Genomic DNA, 20633 nt, shown 5'->3' on the forward strand with positions numbered 1-20633 from the left:
AAGATGTGAAATACAGAGGTAGAGACAATGCAGCAAAGAGTGTACGTGGTGGTCTTTCTCAGTGACACCAACCTTCTGGCACACCACCAAACCTCGTGGGTTTTAATGTGCACATAAAAATAAAAAATGGTGTGTTTGTGTGAAAACATCTGGACTTTTTGGGGGGGTTATCTGACATTGGTGTTGTTAAGCAGCTGTGTGTTCATGTGTTTATACATGCTCGTATCCTCTCATGCACACATTTTTGAGTTTTCTGATTTTGAACATGTTATACAACCGCTCTCACTGGTGATGTTGTAACTCCACCGCTGGCCTCTTTCAGGGAAATGTTTTGCTGCTTGATTATTTTAAGCATCTTTCTGATTAAAAGGATGAATTTTTTTTTAATTTCACTTTTTTTTCAATTTACTTGTTCTACAGCTATTTTAAGGGACATTACTTTGTAAAAAGTATTTTTAAAGACACACAGAAATATCTTGAGCCACCACTCATTTCTTTATATTTTACTAGGAAAATAAGAAAAAGGTGCAGTGCACATGCAAACCCATATGGAAAAGATATATATAAATCTTATAAAGTTTGTATCTGTCTTGTATGAAACTTGTATGAAAAGCATACAAGAGTGAAAACAGATATAAGATCCCTTGAAAAATTATATAATGAAACTTGTATGTTTTGGATACTTCCTACAACAATATATGAAAGTAATGAGAAAGTGGCCACTTTTATGAGTAAATCATATAAATTTTTACTATTTCTTTTCCATATGGGAATGCACAATGAAAAAATGTGCGATTGTAACAATTTTGAATATCAATATTTTGTCTGACCTCCTTTTTTCTTCATCATAGTCTGAACGCAGCTAACTCTCTTTCTCATTTCTTTAAGTAGTTTTCAGGAATAGTTCTCCAGGCTTCTTGAAGGACATTCAAAGCTCTTCTTTGGATGTTTCTGCCTTTTGTTCTGTTCTCTGTCAACATGATCCCACACTGCTTCAATAATGTTGAGGTCCGGGCTCTGGGGAGGCCAATCCATGACTGTGTGCTTTTATTACACTGGAAGTATCTTTTTTGGATCATTGTCATGCTAATAAAATGAAGCTGTTGCCAATCAGATAATTTCCAGATGTTGGATCAAAGTTTGATGGTACTTTTCTGGGTTCATAATTCCATCAATTTTGAGTAAGCACCACAGGGTAAAATGCATGACTGTGTTTTACTGTGATATTCACTGCTGTTCCTCTCTCCTGACCGTAACCGTAAATAATGATAACAGTTTGAATAAAAACATTTCAAATATCTGAGGTCCTATGTCAGGTCTTTGCTCTTTTTTTTCCTATTTCTTCAGGACTTCACTTTTTTAGCTCTACAATTTCTTCTTTTGTCCTCCACTTGTCCAATTTCCTCAAATCTGTTAAGGACACACTGCACACCACGCTGAGATATGTCTTTCAGTTTTCAGCTTTTAAGTTTTCAGCTAACAGAATCAGAATACTTTGTTAATCCCTAAGTAAATTATGTAATAACGTTATTAAAACAAACTAACACTCTAATAATAAGTAAAAGATGGAGAAAATAAGTAAGAAAAAGTGTGGCAAAAAAGCAGGAGGAATTTAAAATTTGGAACTCATCTTGTTGGTGCAAAATATTTTTATATATCTGTCAAATGGCGTCATCGTTGGAATTTTAGATATACTACAGAAAGTATTATTTTTTGACAGGTTGCTAGTAACAAAGTGTCTAAAGATACAATATAAAAGTTGTCTGTTATGTGTAGACACAACACTGCTTAAATTAGGTGGCTTTTTATACTTGAATGAATCCTAGGTCAGTGTTAGGTGGCGTAAGAAGTAAGTTGATTTAACAAACTTATGCACTTAATTCTCATTTGCCTAAATAGTGATTGGTGGTTTAAGACTTTTGCACAGTACTGTAAATAATGAGATAAAAAAAAAAAGAATAAAAATGGTCGTCACGCTATAACAACTGGAATCCGGAAAGTTTAGAATTTATGATCAAATGTTATACATCTACTTCATGTCATTCGTCTTACCTCAGGTAAATTCTGCTGAAGCGTTTCCTTGCCCCCCCTCCAGCTGAGTCTTATTCATTATTAATGTCTGAACATGGTCCCTAAGGATCTGCCATCCATTATTAATGCCTGACAATCTCTTATTTTCTCTCCCAGGATCTCCTTCTGTCCTCCCGTCATACTTCTCATTGTCCCGCCTGTCCCAGCTTCCATCTGAACCACCGTATGGAGAAAAGCTAATAACAGGTGTGTCTTCCTCCCGCTTCATATCATTTCCACCGCCTCCTCCTCCTCCTCATGTCCCCCCATCTTCAATCTGTTTGTGATTTCTTCTGGGCCACCAGGGTTTTTTGACAAGGTGCTAAATGTGCCAAATGTGTGTGTGAGATTGTGTGTGTATGTGCACCAACTGGGTTAAGGTGTCAACCTGCTAAATAGTGTGTGTGTGTGTGTGTGTGTGTGTGCTTGTGTTAGTGCATGAAGACGTCTCACTTCTTGAGAGATGAACACACAAGACACCGATGTTTACTGACACCTGCTCGCTCAGCTTTTTTAGTTAACATCTGTCCAACGTGCACACACAGTATGAGTTAAAACCTTTAAAACTGTTTGGATTAAACTGACTTTAAGGGCTGCATTGATCATGTTAACAAAATAAGATGACTGAATTTAATCCCACAGACTGGTTGTTTTCTCTACTTTGAAACAGAAAATATACCACATACCACAGGGCCTCACCTTTTACTGAGGCTATTGGGTTTGAAAATCTTGTGTCAGTAGTACTATTTTGTTTTCCAGTGTAGCAAATCAATAAAACTGTCTTTTTTTTTAAAAAAAAATCCTGTTTACTTATGTTGATGTAGAAGTACTCGGTGAGGACTCGTTTACACGTATAAGCTAAAGTTATTGATCGTTAGTTAGTGAAATGAGTCAGTGTGAAAAAAGAAAGAAAGAAAATTACTTATTGTACTACTCCAGATTTCTCCAGATCTATCCATATGTACGCCCGTTCCCTGATTGAGCTTCAAAAGGGTTGCCAGATTGTACTCTGTGTTGGCATTAACTGCCTCTTGGCTCCACCCATTATTTTAACTCAGGGTTTTTCTTTTTTCTTCTTTTTTAAATATTTGATACAATACGCTCACAGTTGTGGATCTCACGGTGAAGTCTGTTATTCTCTTTGAAACTGTACAGATTTCAGTCAGTTACTATTTTACTCATTAGTCACAAGAGTAGAAGTTCATGATTGTTAACAGGAAGATTAAAAAAACATGTGGTAAGGCTTCACATTTCCTTAAAGACATCTCCAACTAAACACAGGAGTACACAGGGTACATCTGTGTTACGTTTTAGCCACTGGAACTGATATCACGTCCGCTATACACACTGCCTATAATCTACCAGGCACACATTTGAGAGACATCCTGGAAACTGCTCTCCAATCTGCATCTTTTAAAATAGCACCTGGTATACTTTTGACAGGTAAAACTGCACAAAGCAGGTTAAGATACGTAGAAAGTCAGACACGGAAATGCCACACAGATATTCAAAGTAAAAGAGACGCCTTTCAGACTAAATGCTCTGCCACCCTAACCAGCCAGGTGTGAGTTTAAACCACATGAAGGATGGAGCTGCATCAGAGACATGATGTCAAACACAAACACCAGGGGTCAGGCTCCAAGGAGTTACTCATAGATTATTACTTTCCACATCAACAAGTCCACTAGGGTCCATTTGAGTCTGCTTGGGTGATGCTAGTGATGCAATTTTCATCAAGGTCCATGTGAATGTCTTTGTTCCTTCCAATCTGTTGTAACCTCACTATAGACACTTTACATTGCAGTGTGCTATGTGCACATTCACCAGGTGGTGGAGCTCAGAGAAGTATGACAGGAGTGACTACCTGGCCACTTTATATCAAACTTCAGCTCTGTGTCAGCAAAGTAGAATTAACACATTAAAAACTGAGCTTGTTGCGCAACCTGTGTTCAATCTTAACTTGTTGTGTAATGTGAAAACACAGCGAATGCATTATGTTCATGCGAAAAATGTGTCCACAATGATGAGCTGGTCTCAAAGTTTCTAATAGACTTGTAGTCAAGACCGCCTAAACCGAGACCAAGACAAGACCAAGACCAGAGGGTATCGAGACCAAGACAAGACCAAGACCAAGTCGAGACGAGACCAAGACGGAGACAAAAAAGGCTAACTTTTGTGTGCTGTTGAGGGCTGACATGATGGTACTGACTGACCCCAAAGTCATCTGACAAAACAGCGATCACCTCCAACAACTGTCTAAAGAATGGGAAATATGTAACTGGTTTCAGTTATACTTTATATATAGATAAAATTGTAACATCAAACTGAAGATTATAAACTTGAAATTGCATCATGTCCTATTGTAGTAGTACTAGCCAAACTACACTGTCTGGCTGGGGTGTAGCTCAGGCGGTAGAGCAGATCATCTACTGATTGGAAGGTTGGTGGTTCAATTCCTGGCTTTCCCTAATCTGCATGCCAAATATCCTTGGGCAAGATATTAACCCCAGATTGCTCTCTGATGCATCCATCGGAGTTTGAATGTGTGTGAATGCTACTTAGAAAGCACTTAGAACAATGTGCTTGTGCGAATGGGTGTGAATGGGTGAATGCACAAGTTGTGTAAAGCGCTTTGAGTGCTCAGAAAAGCGCTATACAAAAACCAGTCCATTTACCATTTACACTATATGATATCAACTTCCCTAAAATGGATTAGGCCTGTCAACACAAAGTGATATGCAGATGTTATTTAAAAGTCAATGGTCACATTTATTTAGTCAAACAACACCATTTTAAGTAAGATTCTGTAATCAAACAATATAAAGACATGTGCACACCTCACATGAATCAGATGCAAACTACAAATATTACATACCAATACAAATTGTGCATTAATAAGAATAAGAACAAGTGCTTAAAAGATTCTGACATCTTGATGTCTTCAGTGGCATGAGATTACAACACACTGCCAATGAAATCAAGCTTGTTGTTCAGTAGGGCAGGAAAAATAGAACACAGACATTATGAACAAATAACAGATATCTTATGAACAAATATATAATGAACAAACAGCATATTTTCAGAGAGGAGGGAGAGAAATGAGTTCACATTTTAAAACAGTGATTGATTGCACTTCAAGAAAACTAAAGATCGCAACATCTTATAGCCTAGCCGTGCGCGGTGGGGTCTCATTAGAATGCCTCCTGTACTAAAAACCCTCTCAACTGGAGCAGAAAAGACAGGGACAGAGAGGACCTTCATGGCAACACTGTGTAGACTGGGGAAACGCTCTTTGTTTTTTGACCAAAAGGTGAGTGCACCACAGTCACATTCATTTATGCTGTCTAGGTACTTGCTTATTTGTGCATCAGTGCTTGAGTCCTGGCTTGTGCTGCGTTGCAACCTAAATGCCTTGTAGCGTGAAAGAAGACGTTGTTTTGGGGTTGGCGCTGAGTCACTATCCGATAATTCTGTGTCTACTTCTGTTGGTGCTGCAGGTGCATCTCTGTCTACGTCTGTGATCAAAAGGTCTGGAAAAGGGTGCACACACACACACACACACAAAGACAGGATTAGACAGGATGCTTCTAATGATGCTATAAAACCAAAGACAGTGATAATAAGTGGAACAACAAAAACAACAATAACAATAAACAATTATTATTATACAGTCACCTATTAATGACTTTTTAAGGTCATCTCTGAACCTCTTCAGTGCTGGTCCGGTTTCAACATTTTGGACATCTAAATCTACCCAGGTCAGTCCAAACTGGGGGTCAAGCATGGTGGCAAGGAAGTAGATCTGATGGCTAAACGGCTCTTCTGGATCCTTTTCGTCCATGCAAATCTGCCTGAAAATTCCAGAGAACCGTTTCTCTAAGGATCTTTTCAGTGCCCTGACTATACTTACGACCTGGGGCATTTGTACTTCCATCTTTATAAGATGATTCTTCAAGTCCAGAACAGTGGGGACCACCATGCTAATAGTCACCTGATGATCACCTTTTGTAAGGTCTGTTGCTTCAGAAAAAGGCTCAAGCAAAGCACAAAGGTCTTTCAGCTGAGCCCACTCTCGGGCTGAAAACACTAAATTCTCTGTACCGCTGCACATTTCAGTGATGGCCCTGTGATCAAGTGTGATCAGAGCCTTTAACTGTCTGTAGGTGCTATTCCAGCGGGTGTTGTTTGCTGCTGGGATGGACTTATTGGAGCCAAAGTGTGCCCCAAACAAGTCTTTGTGGTTACTACTGCTGTGCAGCAGGTTTGTAAACTTGCTGGCTTTGGCAATGGCACTAGCTATTGCCTTTACCTCTTTTATCCCATCACTGATTACGAGTTGCAGCGAGTGGGCGAAGCAAGAAAGACGTTCACCCGTTGACCATGGATCAGAATCTTCTGCATCCTCCCACATTGTTTCATCATCGAGGTCATCACTGCTGTCACCTTCAGGGTGCTCTACTTCTGGCATCCTGACTTTAAAGACCCGCTTCATATTGGATGCATTATCTGTCAGAATGTAGCTTATTTTATGGCCAATGCCATACTCCTCAACTATGCTGTCAAATGCTGAGGCGATTCGTTCCCGCAGTGCTTCCCTGTGAAACGCCTACAGTCAAGCAAAAATGATTGTAAACTGTAAGAGTCCTTGTTCTTGCAGGCAACATGAGTGGTAACTCCTAGGAAAGTACAAAGCCTCAGGTCAGACCAGAGGTCTGTTGTTATTGCTACATTTGGATGGACTTCCAGGGCTTTGATTATGTCACCCTTCACTTTAGTGACAAGGTGAGGTATCAGCTTTTCTGTCAAGGTGGTCCTAGACACAGAAGTGTATTTGCTATCCAAGACATTCAGGAAGTGTCTAAAATGTGGATTCTCAACGATAGACAGGGGGAGAGAGCATTCAACTATAATGTCCTGGAGGATGGACTGGGTGATGGCCTGTTGCCTGGGTGAATTTGGGGGAAATAAGTGGATGCTTGGAGCAAACAATGATACCTACAAAACAGGGAAATAGGAATCTGTAAAACATCTGTTTCTATTCAACCACAAAACCTACTGTATCTTACAAGCACAGTAATTTTAAAGCTATCAATGAGTGCAGACCTTTGCATACAAAATAACCTAATCCAATCCAGTGTGACACATATATAGATCATTAGGCACAACTAGTAATAATGAAAATACTGGAGTGTTCAGGGTTGCAAGACCTTAAATAACAAGAACAGAAAAACAGTTGAATGGAATCTACAAAAGACAAAATGTCTGTGCATTAACTTTGCATATTGCATTAAGCCTCCCCATGCCAGTCAGCTATCAGACACAGCTGTATTGACAAGAAATTAACTACTCAATAAAGTCTGAAGTTACACCAATACAAAATAACTGTCTAATAATGACATGCTGCAATAGCCCCTACACTGGACTGGTTTAGTAGGGCAACATAGTAGAAAACACCTAAGAAAGTCATAGTCAAAGATCCTTGAGTTCGATTTAAGAACTTTTTTTGCGATCCGTGCTATCTGGACCAGAGCCATAGACCGCTCTGATCTGGGCTTCACTGTCGAGAATGCCGATGTTAGCCGAGCAATGTTATAGGGACACTCTTGAAACGCCCGTCCTTACTTACGAGTCAGCAACCACATAAATATGCCCATTAAAGTCGACAAAAAAACCACACCATACCAGCCCTTAAAGTGCTCACTGAAATGGTTTCGATATATATTTCTGCTCAATGAATTCACCAAAATACCTAAGGTTAGTGAAAACTGTTTAAGTAGCTGATAGCCACTGCTAGCGCTAGCTACCTGTACATAGCATGTAACGTAACGTTAGTTACAATCTTCACAAGTTAAGTCTGCAGGGACGGTTGCAAAAAACCCGTCCCTACATAATTTATACCGCTTGAAGAACACATTATAAATAACAATATTACATAAACATGACCTGGTCATCTGAGGTTGGAAAGGTAGTTAGAAGAGAATTGAAGATAGATAGATGGCTACTGGCTAGCTTACCTTTGAGGGTGTTTGCGCTCCAGGTGCCTGGTGAAGGTTGAGGTAGTCCCGGCTGTCTCGGTCAAGGAGACTTTGCAAAATCTGCACTTTGCCGAATGCTTCTTTTTTGCATTTACCGAAAACTCTTTGTGTTCTATGTACGCAAACTTCATGACAGACGAAGTCGCTGACATTTCTGTAACTTACTGACCGGGCATACTGCTCAATCTTGCATTTAGTTGTGTTTGAAGGGCGCGAAAGGCAAAATAATAAGATGCCACAATGTGGAGGGATTTGAGCATAGCTGAGCCTCTGTGTGTCGCTGTGTGAGAGCTGAGCAGAGAAAGGAAATTAAGGGAGGAGCCGGCTCTCGCTTAATGGGAGTTGACTATTCTGATTCACTACAAAGCACTATCTAAGCACGGCTCTTAGAGCTAAAGCTTTTGCGCATGATACATTATCGAACGTTACGTTGTGTGTTATGGATACTGTTGACTCCAAATCTCCCGACCACTATGTTGATCTGAGACAGTAAGACCGAGACAGCGAGACCAAGACAAGACCGAGACCAAAGTCCGAAAAGTCGGAAAAAACAGATTTCCAAAAGCACAAGGGAAGTGTTTCTGGGGAGACAATAACCCGACGGACCAGATGCAGGAATCAAAACATGCTAGGTAAGTGTGCTTTAATCGCACGATTCATAGAATACTTATTACGGATTTTTAGGCTAACACACTTATCTCTCATCTTTCCTCACAAATCCGACAGATCCTCCACTTCTTTTAAGTGTCTCCCAGCATTGGAAATCAGCTTTTTCCTCTTTTTGTTTTCTTTTTTCCTATTTCCATTTTTCCTATTTCCATTGTGTTTTGTGTGCTTTTGCAGCGTTTTTGTTATTGCTGGTGTTTTCCTTAGTTGTAGTCCGTTTGGCCTCTCAGGGCCACTGTTTAAAGGCCTATAGATGTGGTGTCACTGTGAATCCTGTTAACAGATTCTTCCATCATATGTGTTTATAGCAAATTTGGAGAAGAAACTTAACAGACAATTAGTCTGTGTGTGTGTTCAAGTGTGTGTGTGTATGTGTGTGAAAGAGAAAGAGAGAGACTGAGTCTATGTGGCAGGAACAGACGGTGCTGTGGCCTTTTGCTGGCACGTGAGCGTACTCAGGTGCTAGGATGTGTGTGTGTGTGTGTGTTAAGAGTTACTCTATTCTCAGGTGCATTTAGAAGAGGAGTCCTGGGTGTTGTCTTTTGGCAAGCGCTTGTGTGTGTGTTTGTGTGTGTGCACTCCTGGATCATCTTCCAGGGACACGATTGTCTGTAATTACTGTTCTAGAAAGGCTCTTGCCAGCCACAGTAGAATCAGACAAGCATCTTTTAACACTCTCTCTCTCTCTCTCACACACACACACACACACTCTCTCTCTCACACACTCACAATATCTTCAAAGTATAAATTTTACTCTTGTATTATAGACCCCCCTAAACCCATCTAACATAACATATCACTCTGTGTGCTCTCTGTGCAGATCAGCTCAGTTCACTTCAGTTAATGTGGTACCAATTCACAGTGATATAGAGCAGCGGTCCCCAACCTTTTTTCTGCCACGGACCAGTTTAACGTCAGACAGTATTTTCATGGACCAGCCTTTAAGGTGTCGCGGATAAATACATCAAAATAAAATGATACGACCAAGACAAAAACTGTTGTATTTTATAAATACAATAATAAACGCGAATTCACTGTGTAATTGTGTAACTTTATTAGCAGCGTCCTCCTGAAATGCGGCAACAACATTGAGAGTAACATCCTCCTGTCTGCCCCTTAATGATCTCTGGTCACTATGGTAACGCGTAAATATCTCTTTAAAAATAAGATGCACAACTACAATACAGGAAAAGACCCAGGGAAACCGAGTTAACGATAAAAACCCAGAAAACCATAAATTTCACAGCCCAGCCTCAACTCTCGTGGCCCGGTACCAAACGACTCGTGGACCGGTACCGGCCCTTGACATTAGAAGTTGAAGACCTGACAATATTAGAAAGCGGTGGCTTTCGCTCTGGAGGCAGAGTGGGTCATCTACTAATAAGAAGGTTGGTGGTTCGATCCCTGGCTGCACCACTGGGCATATCAGATATCACTGAGCAAGATACTGACCCCACGATGCTCTCTGGTATATTTATCAGTGCGAATGTCAGATAGAAAAACGTGCTTGTGGGTGTGAAAAAGGCATTTCTGAGTGCTCGCGTAGAATAAGAATGACTATTAGAAACCCCTGACAATCAGATGATCCCCTGTGATCAAACTCTTGGCGATGGTGAGAACTAAGAAATCCCTTTGAACAGGGAAGCAGAACCAGGCTTAGAGTGGACAGCCATCTGTTTTTGACTTATCGTTGCATATAAAAAATAAAACCTGTATGTTCCTTTCAGCACTCACGGACCCTTTTCAGATGTGCAAGGTGCCAATTCCATAGAAACTAATGCGCTGCCATATCATCAGGCATGCAGCCTTTTGGACTGAGTGATGATGACAATCCTGATGGTCAACCCAACCCAACTTTGAAGATACATATGTTGCCACACTTAAATTGAAAATGAGCTAATATTTTTCTTACACTGGTTTGATCATTGGATGTTTTCTGTCTTCTGTTGTGAATAAAATGTGGCTACAATATGTCAGAAGGATTTTAAATTCAACTCTGCTACTAAGGTTCCTCTTTGCCATTAAAGGTTCAGGATGTTGTGATGCTTGTTCAACAAAAAACCGGTCCAGCGGTTTCTAGCCTGGGAGCTGACAGCGACTATCTTTTGATGAATGAAAACATAACAAAGAATATTAAATACAGTTCAGAGTCTCAGTTGTTCTAGTTGTTGTTCTTAACCTGTCATTTCCATGAAACCAGCACTGAACATCTCCCACTTCTTGACAGAGTCTTGTAATAAAATAGAGATCTTCTATTACAATTAGTATTCAATCTGCCTTTATATCCCCGTGAACTTCATAAATGCCAAATATTCAACAAATAACAATTGGGTTTAATTAAGATGATTAAAAACTCCCATCTAATCCGTCAACACCGTGTTTATAGCTTACACTTCGCAAGTGTGTGTGTGTGTGTGCTTCTCCGCTTCATGCTTCACAAATCAAGAAGATAACTGTATAATGACTGCATAACGAGCATGTCCTTAAGATACACAGACACACACCCACACACATATACATATTCACAAACAAACATGTCCTTAAGACAGACAGAGCTTATCAATAGACGTTAATTAAATTCTTGTGTGTGTTAATGAAAGACTATGTGCTCAAGTGTGTGTGTGTGTATACTCTGTTTGTTTTCTTTAATGAACAGATTTCACCTTGCAATACTAGGGGTTGTTGTAAGTGTTTGTGTGTTCAAGTACTTGTGCAGCGTGTGTGTATGTACAGTATCAGTTGTTTCTCAGTGAAAGATACAAGTATGAATATTTGACAAGAGGAAGAAAAATCAGATTTAAGGTGATTGGTGGAGATGATGTGTGTTTTTGGTGATAAGGACCACTTCTCAGATGATAAATCATAGATATGATCCTTCATATGCTGAGTCTGAAGGTGCTTCATGGTCACCCACGTGTACGAGTTCTCCTTACCTCCAGCTTTGGTGTAATTTGTATGTAGCCTGTCTATAACCATTTACATAAAACACATTTATGCAGATCAGCGATGTCCATCATCATCATCATCATCAACTTTATTTATAAAGCACTTTAAAACAACCACAGCTGACACAAAGTGCTGTACATTGGAACTGTAAAATAAAATTACATAAGATGTAAGTAAAAACCAAATAAAAGAAGAGTGAAATCATTAAATAACTACTTCAATTAAAAGAGAAACTAAGTCTCGCTGAGGTTAAAAGCCAAGGAATAAAAGTGGGCTTTAAGACGTGATTTAAAAGTGGACAGTGAAGGGGCCTCTCTAACGTGCATGGGTAAATTATTCCATAATTTTGGAGCCACAATAGAGAAGGCCCCGCCCCCTCTGAGCTTCCTCCTGGATCTCGGTACCTCCAGGAGCAGCTGGTCAGCTGACCTGAGAGACCGACAGGGTGTGTGGGGATGAAGAAGCTCAGAGAGGTAAGGCGGGGCAAGACTGTGGAGGCATTTAAAAACAAACATAAGAAGTTTAAAATTGGGACTTGGGAAAAGTGGGACTGACTGACCCCCCACATAAAGTGAGTTACAGTAGTCCAGGCGGGAAGAAATAAAAGCATGGATCACTGTTTCAAGATGCTGCCTCGAAAGAAAAGATTTTACTCTTGCCAGTCGCCTTAAATGATAAAAACTGGACTTCACCACTGCTCTGATTTGGTTGTCCAATTTAAAATCACTGTCCAACTTAAAACCAAGGTCAGTAACAACAGGTTTAAAATAGACTTCCAGGGATCCTAAAACAACAGAGGAGGACTCACAGGGACCACTGGGTCCAAACACCAACACTTCTGTTTTCTTTTCATTAAAATTTAAAAAGTTTAGAGCCAACCAAGCTTTAATTTCATCTAGACATGTCAAGAGAGGTTTTATGGAGATGCCATCCTTGTGTTTTAGTGGCAAATAAATTTGGCAGTCATCGGCATAACAATGAAATGAGATCCCATGCCTTCTAAGGATAGAACCCAGAGGCAATAGATACAGTGAAAAGAGCAGTGGCCCTAAAATTGAGCCCTGTGGGATGCCGCATGACAGAGGAACAGAAGACTATTCGTAACCGAGAAGGCTGACAGAGAAAGTTCTGACAAATAAGACCTAAACCAATTGAGTGCAGTTCCACCAATACCCACTACATCATGTAATCGAGAAATTAGAATATTGTGGTCTACTGTGTCAAAGGCAGCAGTTAGGTCAAGCAAGACAAGAACAACATGGTTACCAGAATCACATGCCAGAAGGATCTCATTAAAAACCCTTAATAATGCAGATTCTGTGCTGTGAAGGGTTTTAAAACCTGATTGAAAAACCTCAAAGATGCCATTATCATCTATAAAATCTTTCAGTTGACTAAAAACAATTTTCTCTAAAACCTTGGAGACTAAAGGCAGCTTGGAAATAGGCCTATAGTTCGCTAAAACTGTGTGATCAAGGCCAGGTTTCCTAAGCAGTGGCTGCACTACTGCATGTTTGAAATTTGCAGGAACCATACCAGAAGACAGACTGCTGTTAATAATTTCAAGGACATACTGTCGTATACTAGGAAAAATTTCTTTAAAGAATTGTGGAGGGACAGGATCCCGTGAGGAACCTGTGGGCTTAATATGGCGAACCACATCCTCTAAAGTGGAGAGCGTCACAAGCTCAAACTGAGTGAAAACAGCAGCGCAAGGGACAGAGACAGAGGGGTCAGAGTCAGGAGCAGTGATAAGAGCCCTGATGGTGACAACCTTTTCAATAAAAAAGTTCAGAAAATCATTGCAAATCTCAGGAGAAACTTCCAAACAGACATTCAATGGAGTATTAAGAACAGTGTCAATGGCCCTAAATAACACACGTGGGTTATGACAGTTGGAAGAAATAATATTTGCAAAATATTCCCTTTTTGCCTCTTTAACAGTGTTCTGGTAGCGATGCCAGCAGTCTTTGAGAATTTGAAATGATACATGCAGTTTATCCTTTTTCCATCTCCGTTCTGCTCGACGACATTCCCTCTTAACAGCACGACTGCTCTCATTAAACCAAGGCTCAGGTTCAGCCTTAGGCTGCCTGGTTTTTAAAGGAGCCACAGAGTCCATGATTTTTTGACAGCAAGAATAAAACTGGGAATTTAGCTCTTCTGTATCAGAGGAAACAAAGTCAGAAGGGCCGCCAAGCTGATTAAAAGCAGCAGAAAACTGCGCGGCAGTGGCGGGGTTAATAACCCGACAGCACCGAGTAGCAGCGCCAGATTTAACTGCGGTATATGTCAAACCAACGTTGAATAACACAGGCATATGATCTGAGAGTGCACAGTCACAAATCTCCAAGTTAGTGACAGGCAGACCATATGACAGAACAAGGTCCAGTGTGTGTCCGTGCTCATGTGTAGAGCCAGGCACGGACTGTACCAAAGAGTCAATAAGGCTTAAAAAGTCCTTTACCAGTGGCTTATCAGGACAACATACATGTATATTAAAATCTCCAACAATAAGAACACTCTCATAGTTGGGCATAATCCCAGCTAAAAAATCAGAAAAGTCGTTTATGAAGTTCTTATTGTATTTCGGGGGGGCGATAGATGACAGCGCAGAAAATCGGGTTTGTACAACTCACCTCAAACGAGGTAAATTCAAAGCTGGAGAACGAAGGCTGTAGAAAACACTGCTTACATTTAAAATCCTTTTTGTAAACCATCACTGTGCCTCCACCTCTGCCTGACGTCCGTGGCGAGTTAAAATAGCAACAATCCGCAGGTAAAAGTTCAGATAGAGCACTGGACTCACCAACACTCAGCCACGTCTCAGTCACACACAGAAAATCCAGATCACGGGAACTGAAGAAGTCCCGAAGAATAAATGTTTTGTTTAAAAGTGATCTGGCGTTCACCAGGCCAATCCTAGCGGGAGCTGGAGTTGGCGCTCGGGGTTCAGGAGGTCCAGAAACCCACCGCAGCGATCTCAGGTTCCGATAATGTTGACAGCGGAGGTTTAGCCTGGGAGGGCATGGGCAGCGAGGCCGAGGAGCATCATCATCAAAGCCGACCACAGGCACCAAACAGGCATCAACAGGATCCAGAAAACGCCGAGACGCAAGAATCCATGCACTGGTCGGAAAACAGCAGAATAATTCTTTAGGTAAACCTTTAGCTTCACCAGGCGACCGCTTCGTTTACCCCGGCGACGATGACGCTTTCGCCGGGAAGGTAGCGTGGGAACCCAGTACAGGTAACCCGGGGTTTCCGATGCAAATGGGGGCAGGGGTTGCTGCCCACCAGCTCCAAAGGACACAATATTTTGGACCACAGGTTTGAGGTCCAATAGTGTCTGGCGATCATACCTCAGCAGAGACTTTGTTTCATGGATGACACAAATTAGAAATAACATAAACAGGAACAAACTTGGCAGTGACAGACGAGCAGCCACACACACCGGCGCCATCTTTTTTCTTTTTTCCATCTATAAGTCTATTCAAGATGCTGGGGTAAGATGGTGGCTTCCACAAACTGGGGTCAGTGCCTATTTTCATTGGATAAATTTTAAGTTTGTAAGAAGTCAGTTTGTTGGAAGACATAGTTAGACACTAATCTGTGTACATTTATGAGTATGATATTAGTTTTTTCCATTAAAAACCCCCCAAACTGCACATTTAAAATGGAAATGAGTTGGTTTCAGTACTGTGAGCTCAGCAGTCACTACCTAGCATAGTGACAACTGATAAATTCTGCATAGTTCACATAAGTGAAGATAACGTTTGCATTGCTTCTTGTTGTTACTGCCTTCTGTAGAGATCACAGACCTGGACTGATGAAAATTAGCTTGAGAATGGCTTAAAAGTGGCCATGACCCTTGTTATGGCTTTTTTAATTGACACAGATCCCAATCCTTTTACTGTGGTTGTAAATGCTATTATTACTGGTTTTGGTGATCCTTTTAGTTTTCTATCAATACAGAGTTTAGGTTTTGGCATCTTGTATTTAGCAAAATTTCTCAATTACAATGATGTCTTTCTATGATTATATATTCAGAGCTACGTAAGATTTTGCTTTTGTATTTCCCTCGACCTGACCTTCTGCATGAAAATATATAAATATGATTATCATGGCTTTCTTTACTTTGAATACTCAGTCAAAATTGAAATCTCAAGGTAAGTGTAATGTGAAGTCTCTGAAAAGAACTACTGATGAAATAATCTTGCTGTGAATACAGACCATAACCCCTCATGTACATTCCTCACACAGTAATTCATCATTTGTGGAAAATATATGATTTTCAAAGTGACTATTGGTATCCATGTTCATAAAATACCACTGCCAATAGCTATCAGGCTGCAAAAGCCACTGATAACCCATGTAATTTCTCCCTATATTTCTTATTGACCATTGCATGGATTTTAATTACCATCTCCCAGTGAATTAAAACCGAGTTGCTTTCTTTTGATTGTAGTTTGGTCACCTGTCAGGAATATTTAAAGAGTGAAAACGAAGCCAAGAGACATGGAGAGGATACAAATGTGGCAATGCTTTTTCAAAATCCCCTCCTCCTTTCTGCTCCCGCCTCATCCTGCTCTTCCCATCACATCTCTTCTTTCACAGCTCAACGCCATCTGTTCATCTTTAGCTCTTCTTCTGAGCTCATTCTCTGACACTCTGACCTGGCCTTGTGCCCTTGGCTTGATTTTTTTTTTTTTAAGTTTGTTTGTTTTTCCCTTTACACACTCATGCTTATTGGCCTCAAGGAGCTTTGACATAATTGAGGCAAAATGGCCTTTGAATTAAGTATTTTTGGAGTATTATTTACAATTAAATTAGCCCTCAGATTTTTCTTCTGAGTCTTTGCCTTCGACTTGCATTTTTCTAACCGTAGCCTTCCCTTCCTCCCTTTTCAGCTCCCTCACTGTTCCTCCACAGTAAAGCTCTCCCTCCTTCACCCCCGCCCTCTATTATCTTCAGCCTTACCCTCCATTACGTCCCCCCCTCACCCTGCTCTATCTCAGGGGCATATGTCAAGAGGAAGCAAGCATCTGCTCCTTGAGAGGGATTTTGTGTCCGGCACTGTGCTGTTCTGTGCCAGAGGTCCGTCAGTCTCACGGCGGCAGTATGGTCATGTACTGCCTGGCAAGAAAGTGGGACATGGACCCAGAGGGAGGCTCGGCTTGATTTCATTTTGGGTGTCTGTATCTAAGTGGGATTCTCTGAGTGTATATCTGTGTAGCACTGTGACATACGAGAGGTGGTAGGAAGAGGAATCACTGTAAAAGACAAGATGGAAAAAGGACAAAGGTACAAAAAAAATACTAGTGTGAGTGTTTGTTGGAGGAAGAAATAAATGGTAAGGTTGGAATATGAGGTCAAACCAGACACTGCGTTGAAGAGCGAAGTGTGAAGCACATGGAAAGACTTGACACATTCAGGAAAAACAGGTAAAGTTTTCTCTGTTTGGGTAAGTTTGATTCAAATAAAGGAGTTATGTTTTCATTTACTTCATTATTACAGCTACACATCATTAGCATTAGCAGTAATATCCTTGCATGATGACCCCATAAATAAGCAAAATACTTAATTTCATCATGTGAATTACTTGGGTTTCTGCTTTATGTCAAAACATTCCTTCACATTTTTAAAAGATTAAGCTATACTTGCTACTAAAGACCGTATCAGTCATGGCACCAGTATGAGCTTGAAGGGATTTCCTCAGCTCAATCTCAAGTGCTGTGCAAAATTCTTGAGTCACCATTCATTTCTTTATATTTTTTTCTAAAATGATGTTGAACAAGTTTTGCTTTGGACATTGGCTGCTTTTTCGCTCATTTTCAATCCAGTCCTTGTACTCGAACATTTTCACAGGAATGTTTTCTGTTTATTAGGCCACTCATAAAAACAGCACCTCGATCAAGGTATGGACCAGTGTAGTTGATGTCATGGTCCCTGTGTCTGCCCAGCCGGCCCCGCAAAGCTACATGTGTTTTGTATTCTTTCTCTCCCTCTCTCTCCTCTCTGCCTGGGCGGAGCTCACTGGCCCACACACCTGTTCGCGATTAGCTGTCATTACCTGTCCACTATTTGAGGCTGGGACGCAGATCCTCTCATCGCTGGATGACTGTGCGAAACACGTTAGTGATCCTCTCAGCTCTGTGCTTACAATGTGAATTACTCACAAGTGTTTTGTGACTTGTGAGTAATTTGCGTCTCCTGTGTGATAGTTTTCCATCCCGGACCTGTGACCTTCCTACTGTGTGAACGTGTGTGAGTTTGGGCGTGAAAACGAGAACGAATGTGAGAGAGCTTCCCCTTGGATCTTTTGATCCCTGGATTTTCCCCCTCACTGTATATATTCTGCGCTGGTGTTGTAAATAAACTGTTTGGAAACGTCAACCTGCTCTGCGCTTGAGTCCCTGCTATCGACCGTGACAGATGATCCATCTGCTGTTCCCCAGAAACCAGAGCAGAAATGGTCCCAGTGAAAAACCCAAAGAAAGAAACAAAAAAAGCAACATTTTACAACTTCAACCTAAAGCGGTTTGTCTATGCAAGATAGCATGGGTGCTGTGTAGGAGTAAAGTCAGTTTCAGTCCACTTCTGTCAGGCCACAGGGTCTTCTGAACTCTTGACCTTGCTCATGAATCCACTTATTTGAGACCCATTTGCTTCCTACTAGGAAGAAGCCGTTTTTAAATAAGGGAAACAGGGAGAAAAGGCTGAGGTATGAACATCATACAAGAACTGGACTGAGTAAGTGGCAACATTAGAGATGAATCCAAATTTAAAATTTCTGGTTCAAATCATCATCACTATGGATGGAGGAGGTCAGGAGAGAGATACAGCAGAGAGTGTCTACAGCCATCTGTAAAACACAGTGGAGGCTCTGTCATGGTTTGAACTACATTTAAGTCAGTGGTGTTAAAAATCTTGATAAAATTGATGCAGAAACGTACGATGAGATTTTGATCCACCATGCAATATTATCTGATTGGCAAGAGTTTCATCCAGTTATTTTTGCCTTTCCCTTCTGTATTTCCTTGTATGTTTGCAGGTTTCAATCAATAAATTTCCAGTTTTCCTGGCAAAATATCAAAGGGGTGGCTCGAGATTTTTGCGCTGTAACTTGAACTCAGAAGGATCTCTTCAGGCTTTTAGACGTTTTTAGACCTTTGTCCTCTCTAACACACACACTGTATACACACAAAGCAAACAGGTAAGCCAACTTTAAGCCAACATTCTTCAGATCAGATGCCCTTCTTAAAGGTTTGAAGGCTTTAAAAGCATGTAAGTCTCACTATATTAGGGATATTCACACTCATTGACAAATCCATACAAATCCAAGAGTAGTAAAACTCGCACTTACACTGACCTGTAGGTCATTTCACCATTGTGAAAACTTTAACTAGGCAGTGTTCAATATGAGCATTCACCATTGTGTAGGATATTTATGTGAGAGGAAATAAGGACGATCCCCTCTAACCTCTGCTTTATGAGTCTCCTTATATTAGCTCTGATTAAGACTAACTTAGCTTTGAGAAGTGACCTCGTCACACTAATGGAAACATAGTATTTTCATATTTAAACTTTGTTGTATTAGCACGTTTCCATTATACTGGTCATGCTTTTGAGTGGGAGGACGGTCTCGCTATTTGTATGTAGATATCAGATGTGTCACTGCGAGGTGAGCTCAGATCACTTGTCCTTGGAATTGTTAATTAGCTTCTCTCTTTATGACACATCCTTCAATATGACTGTCATTGTATTATATTCTGTAACTGCGATGTACTTTCATCATGTCAAGATAGGAAGAGTCAGCATCTACACAGTTGTAGACGGGATCGCTTTGGCTTCAGCCCCATCACTCTAAGCACATATAATGATAAAGAAAATGGAAGTGAATGTGAATAAGGTGCCGAACCCACGCGCCGCAATCAATGAAATCTTTTCAATTTAAAAATAACTTTAAGAATAGTGTCTTCCTATTTAACGTAAACACTGATAATTTCATAGGTTTCACAAAAATAAAAATAAACAAGAACAATGAAGCCACAGGCTAGTTCAAATAAATAACACTACTCCACACCTACACTCATACACACAGACACGCCGTGCACTTTTAAGACCTCTTCGCTCCTCAATTTAGTGTAAGAATAAACAACAGCGGGGGGAAAGAAAACAGTAAATGTGTCATTAATAAAAAAGAAAGACAAGCTAATTGTGTCGAATGCTCTGGAAAAATCAAAAATCCATTAGAGGGAGGGAAAAGGACGCCGAACACGGCTTTTTGAAAAACAGATGATGTCTCACAAAAGAAGGAGACCAAGAGCGCTTTTACCTTTAATTTGGTCCTATATCCTCGATTTAAGACGTTCTTCTTGTGTAACTCTGCCTGCGTGTGGTTTTGAATGTGTGTGTGTGTATGTTATTATTGTACTCTGCTTAATGCATGCCAATGAGTCAGGCAAGAGACAACTTTATCTAATCTCCATTAATGGCCATACAGTTCAGGAAGGTCAACCAAACACACATACACACACAAACACGTCCTCGTGGGAGAGAGCATAAGGAGAAAATAATTGAGAGAAATTAGAAGAAATGATGGAAGGTACTGGTCGAAGTAAAGAGGAGTGAGAGAGGCAGAATGGACTCTGGGGTGAAACAATTAGCTGTGTCATTTAGTATTTGCTCTGCTTTTCCAGCTCAGAAAGGTCAGCGTGCACCTTAAAAAGCAAAGTCGTTTATCTACGTGGCCTAGTGAGGAGCAACTTATGTTGACCATTTTTTCCCCTTCAGAAAACAGAAGGACGGTAAAAGACAAGCGAGTTCGCTCCACGGTTGGATTTTAAATATTTAAAAATAGAAATACGTTTTGTAAATTTTATGATTTCATTTATTTTTTTCTATGTAACTGTG

The 20633-nt window shown here is 40.6% G+C and overlaps 1 protein-coding gene across 1 annotated transcript; it reads right to left on the reverse strand.

The window, feature by feature from the left end:
- Positions 1-223: 223 nt before the first annotated feature.
- Positions 224-7065, reverse strand: LOC146491732 (zinc finger BED domain-containing protein 4-like). Its single transcript, XM_085152287.1, has 2 exons — positions 5746-7065; positions 224-5600 (listed from the first exon to the last, which is right to left on the reverse strand). The coding sequence occupies exons 1-2, from the start codon at positions 6560-6562 to the stop codon at positions 5182-5184; spliced, it is 1236 nt and encodes a 411-aa protein (XP_085008413.1). The 5' UTR covers positions 6563-7065; the 3' UTR covers positions 224-5181.
- Between the last annotated feature and the right edge of the window lie 13568 nt (positions 7066-20633).

The sequence above is a fragment of the Neolamprologus multifasciatus genome, chromosome 23 (genome assembly GCF_963576455.1).
Source record: "Neolamprologus multifasciatus chromosome 23, fNeoMul1.2, whole genome shotgun sequence".
NCBI classification, from domain to species: Eukaryota; Metazoa; Chordata; class Actinopteri; order Cichliformes; family Cichlidae; genus Neolamprologus; species Neolamprologus multifasciatus.

Coding starts and splice junctions, on each gene's coding strand:
- LOC146491732 (XM_085152287.1), bottom strand. CDS start 6,562: ATGAAGCGGGTCTTTAAAGTCAGGATGCCAGAAGTAGAGCACCCTGAA. Junction 5,601..5,745: donor CCTTAAAAAGTCATTAATAG/GTGACTGTATAA, acceptor ACCCTTTTCCAG/ACCTTTTGATCACAGACGTA.